Source organism: Peromyscus maniculatus, chromosome 3, assembly GCF_049852395.1.
Source record: "Peromyscus maniculatus bairdii isolate BWxNUB_F1_BW_parent chromosome 3, HU_Pman_BW_mat_3.1, whole genome shotgun sequence".
NCBI classification, from domain to species: domain Eukaryota; kingdom Metazoa; phylum Chordata; class Mammalia; order Rodentia; family Cricetidae; genus Peromyscus; species Peromyscus maniculatus.
Window position 1 is genome coordinate 168,905,229 of NC_134854.1, and position 12,934 is coordinate 168,918,162.

The following is a 12,934-nucleotide window of genomic DNA, read 5'->3' on the forward strand; positions in this document are numbered from 1 at the left end:
TTAATAATCAATACAACCCCCTACAGACATGCCCAGAGGCCAATTTGATCTAGGCAATTCCTCGATGAAGGCTCTTTTCTCAGGTGATTCTCGGTTGTGACAAGGTAACTTTTAAAACTAACCACTGTAGTCTCTTACTGAAGGCCAAGAAAAAATTGCTCTCCAAAAGTCCTGTCAACTTCTCTTTAATATGAACATTCCACAAAAAAAAAAAAAAATACAAAACTCTAAGAACAAGTGAACCCATATTTATAGACTGGGGCAGGAGAATCACTTCAATTTTGATGCCAGCCTAGGCTACAAAGTGAGTTTAAGGCTAGCCTTAGCTATACAGTGAGGCCCTATCTCAACAAACAAAAGAGGCTTTTATGCAAAAACAATACATATATCCATTTGGCACAACTTTAAAAGAAAATATGAAGCTTTCACAGCTACACAAAATCCAGTCATGGTTTAAAGAAGTCTAGAACTATCATTAAGACATTCTGAAAACTAAAAGGCTGTGCTGAGGCTGTCCCAGAGAGAAATCTAATTCAGACAAGTCCACACAACACGCTGCTCAGCCTAAGCAGGGTCAAGGTGCCCGAGTGCCACTCCAGCAGACCTCCAGTGCCTCAGTCCTGAACTGCCTACGCTGTGCTTTCGGCCTGGAGGGACCATGCCACCTTCCAGCTCACTTGTCTCATCATAACAGACTCAGCCAGACTTCCCAGGTTGCCAAGGTGACCTCTTTGGTGTACTCTCTTGTTTTATCCTTGTGTTTCCCACCCACAGGGAAACTATCCCTTTATTTGCAGATTTCCTACCTCCATGGAAGCTAGTCCAGGCTGGGCCAACTACTTTCTCTACTGGAGAGAGTAATCACAGCTCATATTCTATATAAAATTGAACTGAGAGGGGATATATAAAGACAGAATGAGTGTAGAATGCAATACTCAAATAATCGGTCTTTAGAAGGAGGGAGGGCTGGCCAGACTGTCCAGGGAGTAAGGGAGCTTGTTGTCACGCTTGATATGAGTCTGACCTCCAGAACCCACATGGTGGAAAAAGAGAACAGTCTTCCACAAGCTGTAGTCTGACCTCACACGAGTGAGTGCTGTGGTGTGCACCCCACATGCATACACACAAAATAAAAGATGACAAATGCACTAAAAGGCTGAAACATAAAACTATATATTTAAATAAATAATCAAATGAGATACCAGGAAGTTCTAGAAAGGCAAAAGCAAATAAGTATGTGTCACTGTGTCCAGAAACCAGACTCAGTATAAAAATCCACATGAGTCCTTTCTGTAAATGATCCTTAAGATATGTATGCTGTAAGTGTATAATAAATGTGAATTATTCCAATGAATCAGTGATCTGACCGATGCTTTAAGGACAACTAGGAGGACTGGAGGCAGTGTATTTAATCTTTAGAAGTTAATCTTTTTAATGTTGACATTTTCCATCAATACGTTTGACCTAAGTTTCAGAGACTCAGGCAGTATATGAGTCTAGAATAGAAAAGGAAATGAGGGGGAAATGACAAAGTGAACACAGCAGAAAGACTTCCTCACATCTGCTCCGGGCTCCTGAGAGCCACTGTGGGACTCATTTCTGGATCAGCCTCCAGCTTCAGTTCCCAGTATCACAATGCCCAGAGGGTGGTAATTAAAAAGCAGAGGAAAAGCGACCCCAAGGCCTCAGGAGAGATTCAGGAAAGCAGATCTGAGAGGAAATGCCAAACCATACAGCCCAGCCCAGCCCATCCACCCTGTATCTTTTCAATGGTAAGAAAAATCAAGGTAGAACACAGAACACATGTGGTAGACAGAGCTGACTCCCACAAACTGTCCTCCACCCCACACATGTGGGCTGTGGTGCACACACATGCACAAATATCTAACTGAATGAAAAACAAGTATGAAACCAGGTGTGGTATCTCACACTTGTAATGATACCACTCAGGCATTGCTGGCAAAAAGACTGAGTTTGAAATCAACCTGGTCTACATAGTGAGATGCTGCCTCAAAAATAAATAAATAAATGAATGAATAAATAAATAAATAAATAAATAAATAAATAAATAAATGGGTTGGAGGGAAGAAAAGGGGGGAGTGAGGAAGAGAAAAGGAAAGAATACAAGAAAGGGAGGGAAAGAGAGAATAGAGGGGGGAAGGAAAGAGGAAGGAAGGAAGGAAGGAAGGAAGGAAGGAAGGAAGGAAGGAAGGAAGGAAGGAAGGAAGGAAGGAAGGAAGGAAGGAAGGAGTGAGAGAGAGGGAAGGAAGAGATCAGACCAAGATGCAGGGAGGTCAGCAACTGACCCAAGAGACATGCTGCACACACATCGGAAGCAGGGGGAAGTACACACAACCTCTCCTTTCTTTATCTGCAGCTCCAGGAAGATCTGGAAATAACTAGTTCTTCCAAGAACAAAAGGCAAAACAAAACAAAATCCAAACACTCATCATGGTCCGCATTGTTCCTGACTTTCATAAACAGTTCTGGCAATGCAATAATGAGTGTTCGCATTTAAGACATTCTGTTCCGAGCTGCCCGCTGTAATCACACTTAAATGCCTGGATACCAGCGTCTCATCGGTTTACCTGTCCTTCACAGCTGCAGAGAACGGAGGAGGCAGCTGACTGGGAAACCCCAGTCTCTCCTGGCTCTGTCCAAGCAAGACCATTTTTCCAATCAAAGTTTTTCATCAACACATATTGTAGATACTCATTCCTTTCCAAAGCTACATTCCATCACAAGGAGAACTCGCTTGGAACCAAATACAAAGAATGAAAAAAAATCTATTAGAAGATTAACTGTTGGTGCCAACACACTCCATACCACTCAAGAACCAAAATACCAGTTATTGACTACAATATATCCCGGACACGCTGAACTCTAACACAAAGCACAGCATTAGTCCTCTCTTCCACAGAGCTATGGCTGATTGTTTAAAATTTTTTTTAATTATGCTATATTAATTGCTTTTATCCCCTAAAAATCAATGCTTATATTCCTTCAAACACTTTAGCAATAGTTGTGCAGGCTAAATCATTAAAGGCAAATCTGTAATGCTGGGCCTTGTGGAATCAGAAGCTCAAGGCTAGCTTTGGCTACATATTTTTTTTTTTTAAGTCAACAGTCTCAGAAGCTAAGAATAACAAGAATGTTTGAAGTTCTAAGGAGGACAGCTCGTATCAATTAATGAAATACAATCACAGTCTACTCCCCTGTTAAACATGGACAACTTCCCACCACGACTACCGGAATGTTTGTCTTTCATGTTCTATTTCCTCCTAGCATATTGTAAGCTCATAAAAAGAAAGTTGCCAAACACTATAAATAAGTCAAGCCAATACTAAACAACTTCCCTTGTAAATACGGCAAAGAAAAAGTGATGGTTACAAACAAAACAAGGGTTCCAGACACTTTTCACACGAGCCTTGACATAAAAATGACATGTGTGTGTGACCTCAACACTTGTGAAAAATCACAATTAAGAGTTACTCTAAGCTCATTTCGTATTAACTCATTTGCCCTCCACCCTGATTCCAGAGGGCAAGCACCAGGGCTACAGTATTTTACAGAGGGGTAAACAGAGTTGACGGGATATGCAGCTACTCACACACCTGGCAGACCAGGCACTCCGAACCTCACACACTGCTTTGAGAGTCCACTGCTTACCTCACAGGCTTTGGTAAGGATTACAGCTCAAAACTGTGCCTAACCCTTGTCACGTGGATGCTACCACCCACAAGTACTACCATAATGCCCATAATATTGATAATGATGAAATCATGATCTCATCGATTACTCTCCCTTATAAGAGAATTTTCAAACCATTTGCATTTCCATAATTCTGCTAATTACTTCCATTAGAAAAACTAACTTCAACATGTTTCATGAATTTTTGTTCCTTTCAAGCTGTGTGTCGTTTTAAGATTTGGCCACATTGAATACATGGTATCTGATCAAAACCCATGCTAGGCAACTGTGAAAGCAACAAGCTGAAAATCCCAAAGAAATGTCTGAAACCGCAATAACTTATGACCTGGCACAGAATAATATCTCATGAAGGAACATTTATACATCCCCGAGCGTTCGTGTTGTTACAGTGAACTAATACTGCTTCGTATTACAACCATGCCATGGGCTACACTGAAAAAGAAAGAAGAAAAAAATCAGCCAAATGACAAAGGAACTGACTAAAAGAGCAAACAGCAGCAAATTGCCAGCAACACCCTACGATCTCTCTCCAAGCTCAGCAGAAGAAGCGAGAGCTGGTTGGTGGCCTTGAAGTCACAGCTGCCATGCTCTGAACCATGGAAGGCAGACGCTGGATATTCCAGATGGTGTCTGTTGGGCTGCTAGAAAAGCAGACAACCTGAGACCTCTTCCAAGAGCCCGTTGTGATGGTGACGGGAGTGAGTGCCAACCAGAAATGCCTGCACCCGGGTGGCTCTCTCCTTCAACATATGTCCCTGTGTCTCCACTTGGAATCAGATGCCTAGCTTGATGGCTCTATGCTGAGAAGGGAAGGAACTGATTAGCCTGTGACTGCCATTCACAGGGGACATGGAAAAGCAGCAGCCAATCGGGGTACAGCAGCATGAAGCCAGGACTGTCAGCACCCCAAAAGCACCAATGGCTCCCATAAATTAGAGGAGTGTTGCCTCCTGAGTGTGTGATGTGTGGGAGACGCTTCCTGTGCTGAGTCTCATAAAGCCAGCCAAGGGGCTGTGGAAGCCATCCAGTGCTGCACTGAGCTCAGCCCAAGACGGGACAGGAAGTCAACCAGCTCTGGGGGAATGTGCCAGGCGCTTGCTGTTGCATCACGCACTGGGCCTGCTTGCCATTCCCACCCATTCTCAGTTCACGAACAGGAAATAGTTAAGAGGAAAAAAACACCTGTGTTCTTCTCCATCTACAGAAGAAAATTATTTTTCTGGTAAATTCCATATTTGAAAGATATGACTTTAAAGTCACTAAGAACTTAAAATTCACACTGTCTATGAACACACAGTTCATGTTAAATGAGCCTTGTGACCATAATACCATCGGGATATTTTTAAATAAGATTTTTATTTATTTTTAAAAATTATTTTATAGCAAATTTCTTGCTGGGTAGGCATGATGGTGCATGCCTCTAATCACAGCATACAGGAGGCTGAGGCAGGAGTGCCTTAGTCCACCCAAGAAAATAGCACCATGCACATGAGGCCAAATAAAAGTCCTTTACTCAAACCGGTGATACTGAGAACAGGCTCTTGACACAAAGAACTCTCGGCCCCAAAGCATTTTTACAACACATCATTCCCAGCAAGGAAGGAGGAACCCTTTGATCTGTTGAACATTTTACAAACATCATTTCTCAGAAGGGAGAAAGCTTATTTGTCTGCCATGCAGGATGTGGCTCTGGAGAGGAGGCATAAGTCAGAGTAACCTGACTTCTCCAAAGCCATTTCATGAGGATTTCAAGTTCAAAGACAGCCTGGGGTATGTCCTGAGTCTCATGCCAGCCTTTGCTATATAAGGAGAAACTATGACAAACAACAACAAAAATGTAAATAAAGACACCAATTTTTCAGCATTTCTTTACCATCACTCAATCAACCTTCCCAACAAATCATGTCCTTCTCCATAAGAGGACAGATGCCTGCAATAATATCTCACATCCCCCCCATCCAAACTAGAATTTATCACCTATCCTGAGGCCCAAGCACCAGAGTATAGGGGCCCAGAAAAGTTCAGGTTAATATACCACTCTAAGGAGAAATCAACAAGCCGTGAAGACACTTGGGGTCTACAGGACTAAGATCAGAAGAGGATATTAGGTAATACTGAGCCCAAGTGATAGCCTCCTAGATATAAACAGGCTTAAAGCTGTTCAGTGGTAAATGAATTCAGGATCAATGAGGTGGTATAACAGGTTTCGGCATGTGTTACCACACCTGACAACCTGAATTCAATACACAAGATCTACATGGTGGAAGGAGAGAACAGACTCCCACAAGATGTCCTCTGGTCTCTATACTCAGTGGTGTGCACACCCCCAACACACATACCAATTAAATGAAATAAATACATATTTTAATATAAGTAATTTCAATTATGCTCATTGATTTGGTCACTGTTATTATTAATTCCATATTCTCAGCACTAAAAATAATGCCTATCATGCACAAGAGGAGCAGGGTGCATCAGGATGAAAGAATGACTCCACCGGGTGTCAAGGGAAAGGGACATGTGCAGGGGACGTGCACAAGAAACCCTTGTGTTCAGTGCCTATCGTGGCCACTGTGGCCTGTCTATAGAATTGACTGCGTATATACACATGAAGAACAAAGATGAGATTTCTTTTAGCACTCTCTGAGCTTCCTAACATGAAAGAGAAGGTATGCCTCTGTGCACACACTCAAGTGTGCGTGTGCATGCGTGTATTTGATGTCTTTAAGACATGAGAGGTTTGTTGTCAACCAAAGCATTTCACATACAGTGATTCAGTAAATGGTTCTACTAGTGATTCAGTAAATGGTTCTACTAGTGAACTGTGATCTGACTCCAGGGCATGGGCCCTTGGCTCTCCATCTCCTGCCATACCTTATTGCAATCAATCCACGTGAATCTATTAAATGGGTAACAGAATTTATTAAGATATAAATTGAGGAGATACACTCATGAATACAGAATGGAGTAGACAGCTGAAGTTGTCCTCTGATCTGACCAGCAGTGAATCCACCTCACAGGCAGGAGCAGGGAGAAGGGGCATGTGACCCTTCTCCAACTCCTTATAAGAGGTCACATATGACAGCAGGAAGCACTGCCTCCTTTGGGCTGTGTAGCACAAGGTCATGGGTAGGGCAAGTACCACCACATTACCTTTTACCGTAAGAAATCACATACAAGGATTCAGTGCCTTGCTGTAGGCTTTTCTCCTGGGTTTGTACTTTTCTCTGAATTAGGAAACTTCTGAAAACAGCACTTTAAATGACAATTCTTGATTTGACTTTTGTCAGCTTGAGATACGTATCCTAGAAGTTAAACCAAAACAGAAAATTCCCACGCAATCTCCCTTCCTGCTGCACATGGCAGGCTCACCACTCAGACTGTACCCTTGCGTTTGGAGACCCACACAATCACGACACAGCATTCACAGTGCAAACTGTGCTAAGTTCCTTTTGGGGCTGTGATAAAACATCCTGACCAAAAGCAGCGTGCGGGAAGAAATGGTTTATTTGGCTTACACTTCCAGAGATGAAAGTAGACCATTTGGGAACTCTGCTGAACACCGGCTCCCTCGGAGGCTTATGCCACCTTTCTTATCCAGCTCAGGACCAGGTGGTAGGGAACGGTCCCACTCACACTGGACTAGATCCTCGTACATCAATTAATAATTAAGATAATTCCCTGTTATTAAAGATTAAAGGCTAAACTGATCTGAGCAATTCCTCTTGGGTTGACTTTGGCTGTATCAAGTTGGCCTTAAAGCTAGTGAGGACAAGAACTGACAGCAGGGATGCAGGGGCCTGCCGCATAGCAGAGGAACATGGGCTTCCAGGCATCAGTTCCTTGTTCTTGATGTTCAGGACAGATGCTCTTGGTCCTGATTGCCAATCTGACATGGTGCTTTTAGGATAACAGAGAGTAAGCAAAGGAGCTGTGGACGAATGTCCTCTCTGCAGAGCCAGAGGTCTCAAGAGGCAGGATGCCGTTGCCTCCTCCAACTCAGTGGCTTTACCCAAATCACATCTGACAAAAGTATGAGCAGAGTTTCCAAAACCGAATACATGACACATCACAGCCTTCCTTCCCCAGGAGGGAAAATGATCTTTCCATACAAGGCTGACCAGGTAAGAATGTGGCCTACTTCCAGAACACGGTGTCCTGGATGGAAAAACAGTGTAATCTACAGAAGCATGTTACCTAACTCTCACCCAGTTCTCACGTGTGGACCCAAGGACGACTGCAGGAATCATTTCAAACCCAGAGCAGTGACAAAGGAGCCAGGATCACACAAGCTGGTCCAAGTGGGAACCTCCACTCTGGCACTAAGTGCTCACAGGATCCTGCACTCACAGTCTGACAAGTGGTAGAGCTCTGATCTAGTGACCCAGCCTAGCCTCCTACACATGCTAACTTTGAGGTGGGCACAGACACTGTGATAGACATGAAGTAGCAGTAGGGTGTGCAAGTCTCTCCCTACCCAGTGAACAGCAGGTGGACGACAGATAACAAGTTTGTTCCAGCTTCGCAGAGAACCTGCTCCCTTGGTGTCCAGGAGCTAACAGTGGACTGGAAGAGCAGGTGACTAATTGTTTAGGAATCTTGCAAGCCAGTTATTAAAGTCAGCCATCATTAAAGATCAACTTAGATAAGCTTAAATAAACTACACCAAAAGAAGTGTTAAGTATCAACTCTGGGCATTTCCTAGTTGGACTGCATAGTACTCCTGAGATGCTGAGTGTCTGTGTCATCTGTCTGGTGGAAACTGCAGAGTGGCAGGCACCAATGACTCCACAGCCAGTGATGTCACACCACAGCTTAGCACAGCTTAGCATCAGCCGTGGTGGGAACATTTACATGGAAATGAGCAGACATAAATCAGAATATGAGCACGTCACCCGCGTGGGTTTTCATCTGTATGCTTTCTACCCTGCTGTCTTTCATCTCTCCTCTGTATAGTTCATCTGCACACATATGGGCCTGTACCCTACACATGAAATTTAAAATAAAAATGCAAATAAAAGCCTAACATTCTTCTATTTAACATCTTTTCTTCCCATTATGTCATTGCTAGTTCTATCAATTTTTTTCTTTTCTTTTTTTTTCTTTCTTTCTTCTTCTTCTTCTTTTTTTTTTTATTTTTTTTTTTTTTTTTATTTTGCTGTTTTCAAGACAGGGTTCTCTGTGTAGTTTTGGTGCCTGTCCTGAATCTTGCTCTGTAAACCAGGCTGGCCTCGAATTCACAGAGATCCTCCTGGCTCTGCCTCCCAAGTGCTGGGATTAAAGGCGTGCACCACCACTGCCCGGCCGAATTTTTTTTCTTATGGTTGATGCCAATCCATTCTTATGGCTCACTTATTTTTCTTTTTAATCTCACAAACATTTAAATAACTATTAGCCAAAGACTGCATTAAGAACTTAGGGTCAACTGCCAAAAACACAGAGAAAGTTTCCACCCTCAAGGTGTTCACAGTCACTCCAGACTAACTTCCCAGACCACCATGAAAGTCCCCAACCCACAGCCAAGACCCTTGAGGGGAGAGGCTGTCCCAAGGAGCTCACTCAGTCGCTCTGCAGACACCCTGGCCTGCAACACTGGGCAATCACAATACAAGAAAGGAATACGGTGGAGAACCCAGCCCAGTACCTACCTCATCAGGGACCACACTGCTCCTGCAGACACAGGGAACCTGCTGCTCTTGGGCTCCGGTGGCAGTGGTGAATGGCAGCCTCCCCAAGAATCTTTGTGTGGGAAGCGCTGCTTTCTGCTCTCACGGTGGGGGTGGGCATGCTGAGAGGAGGGTTGGGGGTCCCCTGGCTGCTGTGAGCTGTGCTGACAGATCACCCCATTGCTCCTAATAGTTCACAGAATTGAGGAAAAAAACAGTCAGACAAAATGACAAGACTTGTAACAAAGCAGCAGCCACCCCCTGCTTCCCTAGCTGAGATTCCTAGAAGGATGTGCTTTTCAAGTCTCCAAGTCCCCTGTTTGCAGCTACCTACTTTCATAAGCACAATCGCATTATCAGTTTTTCTTTTTCGGTTTTATTTTTACTGGCACATATTCACTGTGTGTACCGCTAGGTTTTGTGAGGATATTTGCATGTAAGTATATGATGCTCTTTAGCATATTCCCTTATACCCTCTGACCTTCCTCTTCTCTCAGTTTACTCCTCTTCATTCCCAAGACAGTCCCAAGGAAATCTTATACGCACACATACATATATATACAACTATATAACCCACAAATGAGAGGAAAATATGTACTAATTGTCTTTCTGACTTAATTCACCATGTATGATAACCTCCAGATATACCCATTGTCCTATAATGATAAAATTTCTTTCTTCTCTATGGCTGAATTCCATTGTATATAATTAACTTTATAGAGTCCTCTGTTGATAGACAACTTATGTCGATTCCATACCTAGCTGTTGTAACTAGTGCTGTACTAAAGATCCATGTGCACGTCTCTGTGGCATGCTGACTTAGAGTCTTTCTGGTAAATACCCAGAAATGCTATAGCTGGGTCATATGATAGATCTATCTTTGTTGTTTGTTTGTTTGTTTGTTTTTATGTAACCTCCATACTGATTTCCACCGTGGCTACGTTACTTTGTCATCCCACCAGCAGTGTATAAGTATTCTCTTATCTCCACAATTTCATCAGCATTTGCCATTTGTTGTTTTCTTAATGACTACATGTAAAACTGTAAGAACTATGGGTTTGATTAGGGAAGAAAATTCTACATGCTTGAACTCCAGATATTCCCCAGTCACTCTGAGCATCACAATCCACACACAAAACAAATGAACCTTTTCAGCTTTAAGAGGAAGATGGGGTACTCAATAAGCTTTCTCTTTAACTGGAAAATGACATGACCTGTGAGTGAGTACACATGACTAGCCAAGACTGGCTCCCACAACCTCTTAAGGCTCTTAGGTTATGCACCTAGAGCAAGCAGACAGGAGTTCACTCATGAGTAACAGCCTTCAGAACTTGGGGACTCAAAACAAGCTGCTAATACTTGCCATTCATAATATGATTTTCTTTGTGAATCAGGATTCCCTCAGCAGGACACAAGCAAAACAAACCAGGGGCGGAGCCTGGCATTTAAAACAGCTTCTTTGAATTCCAGATGTGGCAGTCTTAGAAACCATGAGCCAGAAAAAAATCCCTTTCTCCTTCAAGTTACAGCTGTCAGGTTTATCACAAGAAAAGTCACTAATACGACACCGACACCGAGGTTGGAAATCACTTACGACTTGTCCTGCTGGTGGGAGGGGGAGAAGAGGTCATACACCAAACACACCCCGAACACAGTGACGCCCGTCTCCTTCACCAGCATGGCACAGGTCCCCAGAAACAAGCTGAGCAGCAGGAAGAAGGGGGAAGCCGTGGCGGGGAAGCACTGCCCTGCACAGTCCTGATCCAGACTCCTGCAAAGCAAAGTGGGCGTTTCATTGTGAACACAGGGGCTGCTATGAAACAGTACCTTTAGAGACGTATGTAGTGTACGTCTGCCTGGGAAGGCAGAGAGCAGAGGTTCCTCCAAGAGCATTTGCCATCAGCTATTGAGAACTGTTAAGATGGTGGGGCTGGGGAGTTGGCCCAGTGACTAAGAGCTCTTGCTGCTCTGTCAAAGGAAGGGAATTTAATTCCCAGAACCCTCATCAGGCGGCTCAGAAGCCCCTGTAACTGCAGCTCCAGGAGATCCTATGCCTTCTTTGGGCCTCCTTGGGAACACACACACACACACACACACACACACACACACACACACACACACACTTTTTTTAAAAATCTTTAAAAATTTTGAAGAATGTTGAAATGGAAAAAAGTCCAAAAAATATCAACTTAAAACTAAATTACAGTATGCAAATTATGATGCAATATGGTTTATAATGAATGAACACTAAAAAGACATTTAAAACACTAACATAAGGGTAGATTTAGTAGATAGAAAGATGTTTAAGTGAATATGTTTCAAGCAAATAACACACATTACTAACAAATATGCATGAACTAAGAAGCCAAATTCCCTGGTACAAACCACAGATGTGCAGTTAGCAAACAGGACACCATTCCACAGAAATGGGAGAATTAGCATGGTAGCAGGGAATGGATAAGTGACAGATGTCAAGTGCTCATCACCATGATCAGATCAAAGTGTTTTTACACACATATATGCACAAAACAGGAGAGATATATGCAAATAGCATTTCTCTTGATGATGGAACAATAGGTTTTAAGCATTTTTCTTCTCTCTTGACTACTCTATTTGAATTTACTTTCAATACACATATATTTAGTAATTTTTAAAATCAATTATTTGTATATATGTGTGTGCCTGTGTGTGGTTTTGCATACATGTGAATGCAGTTGCCTATGGAGGCCACAAGAGGCCATCAGATTCCCTGAAGCAGGAGTTACAGGCAGTTGGGAGCCACCCAGTATGGGTCCTGGGAACCATTCAGGTCCTCTGTGTAGTGGGTAGCCATTCCAGCTTGGATCTGGAAGTTCCAACCCGCATTGAGACTCTGGCAACTGTCACGCCTACAAGGCGGGGCCAGGGGAGGCGCCTGGAGACCCATGGGCCAGTGCTCTCTCTGGAGCTCTCTCTGTGCCAGGACGCTGAACGCTGAACGTTGGAAGTGGAGGCACACAGCTCTCGGGTCTCCAGGCACCTCCCCTGGCCCCGCCTCGTAGGTGTGACAGTTGCCAGAGTCTCAATGGGGGTTGGAACTTCCAGATCCAAGCTGGAATGGCTACCCACTACACCTCTGCCAGAGAAGTGTATGCTTTTAACTACTGAACCATCTCCGAAGTCCTGTAATCTTTATTTTTGATCATAATTTCATATAGGAATTTTCAAGATGTTTTCAATGTTGTTTTCCAAATTATAAATGGAACTAGTCCTAGGAAACATGACTATTTCCTCATATAGGTGCACAGTCACCGGCTCACTCTCCCTTGAGGGGAGTGCCCATACTCTATACTGTGACAGCTCCTCCTATGTATTGCATCTTGGAAGAATTAGATAAAATTACATGCAAAATTTATGGTAAATATACATTTTTCCATGAGGTTGATCCAGAACTTATATTTCCGAAGGTAAGCAGGGCACACACAATCACCTGTGATGATCTGGCTCACACCCACACAGATAGGGGCACACTGCAAAGCTCATCATGTTCTTAGATATATCAACCAAACAGAAAATTT

General features: G+C 43.3%; 1 protein-coding gene across 6 annotated transcripts in view; it reads right to left on the reverse strand.

Annotated features, from left to right (window-relative positions):
* The window catches only part of Tmtc1 (transmembrane O-mannosyltransferase targeting cadherins 1), a 224,109-nt gene that overhangs the window by 181,807 nt on the left and 29,368 nt on the right, over positions 1 to 12,934 (reverse strand). For 4 of the 6 annotated variants that reach the window (XM_076568360.1, XM_076568361.1, XM_076568358.1 and 1 more), the window contains exons 4-5: positions 10,972 to 11,148; positions 9,360 to 9,563 (exon numbers count right to left, since the gene is read on the reverse strand). In XM_076568360.1, coding sequence (XP_076424475.1) covers positions 9,360 to 9,563; positions 10,972 to 11,148 — 381 coding nt within the window. The remainder of the gene's footprint in view (positions 1 to 9,359; positions 9,564 to 10,971; positions 11,149 to 12,934) is intronic. The other 2 variants (XM_076568359.1, XM_076568362.1) reach the window with 2 other exon arrangements.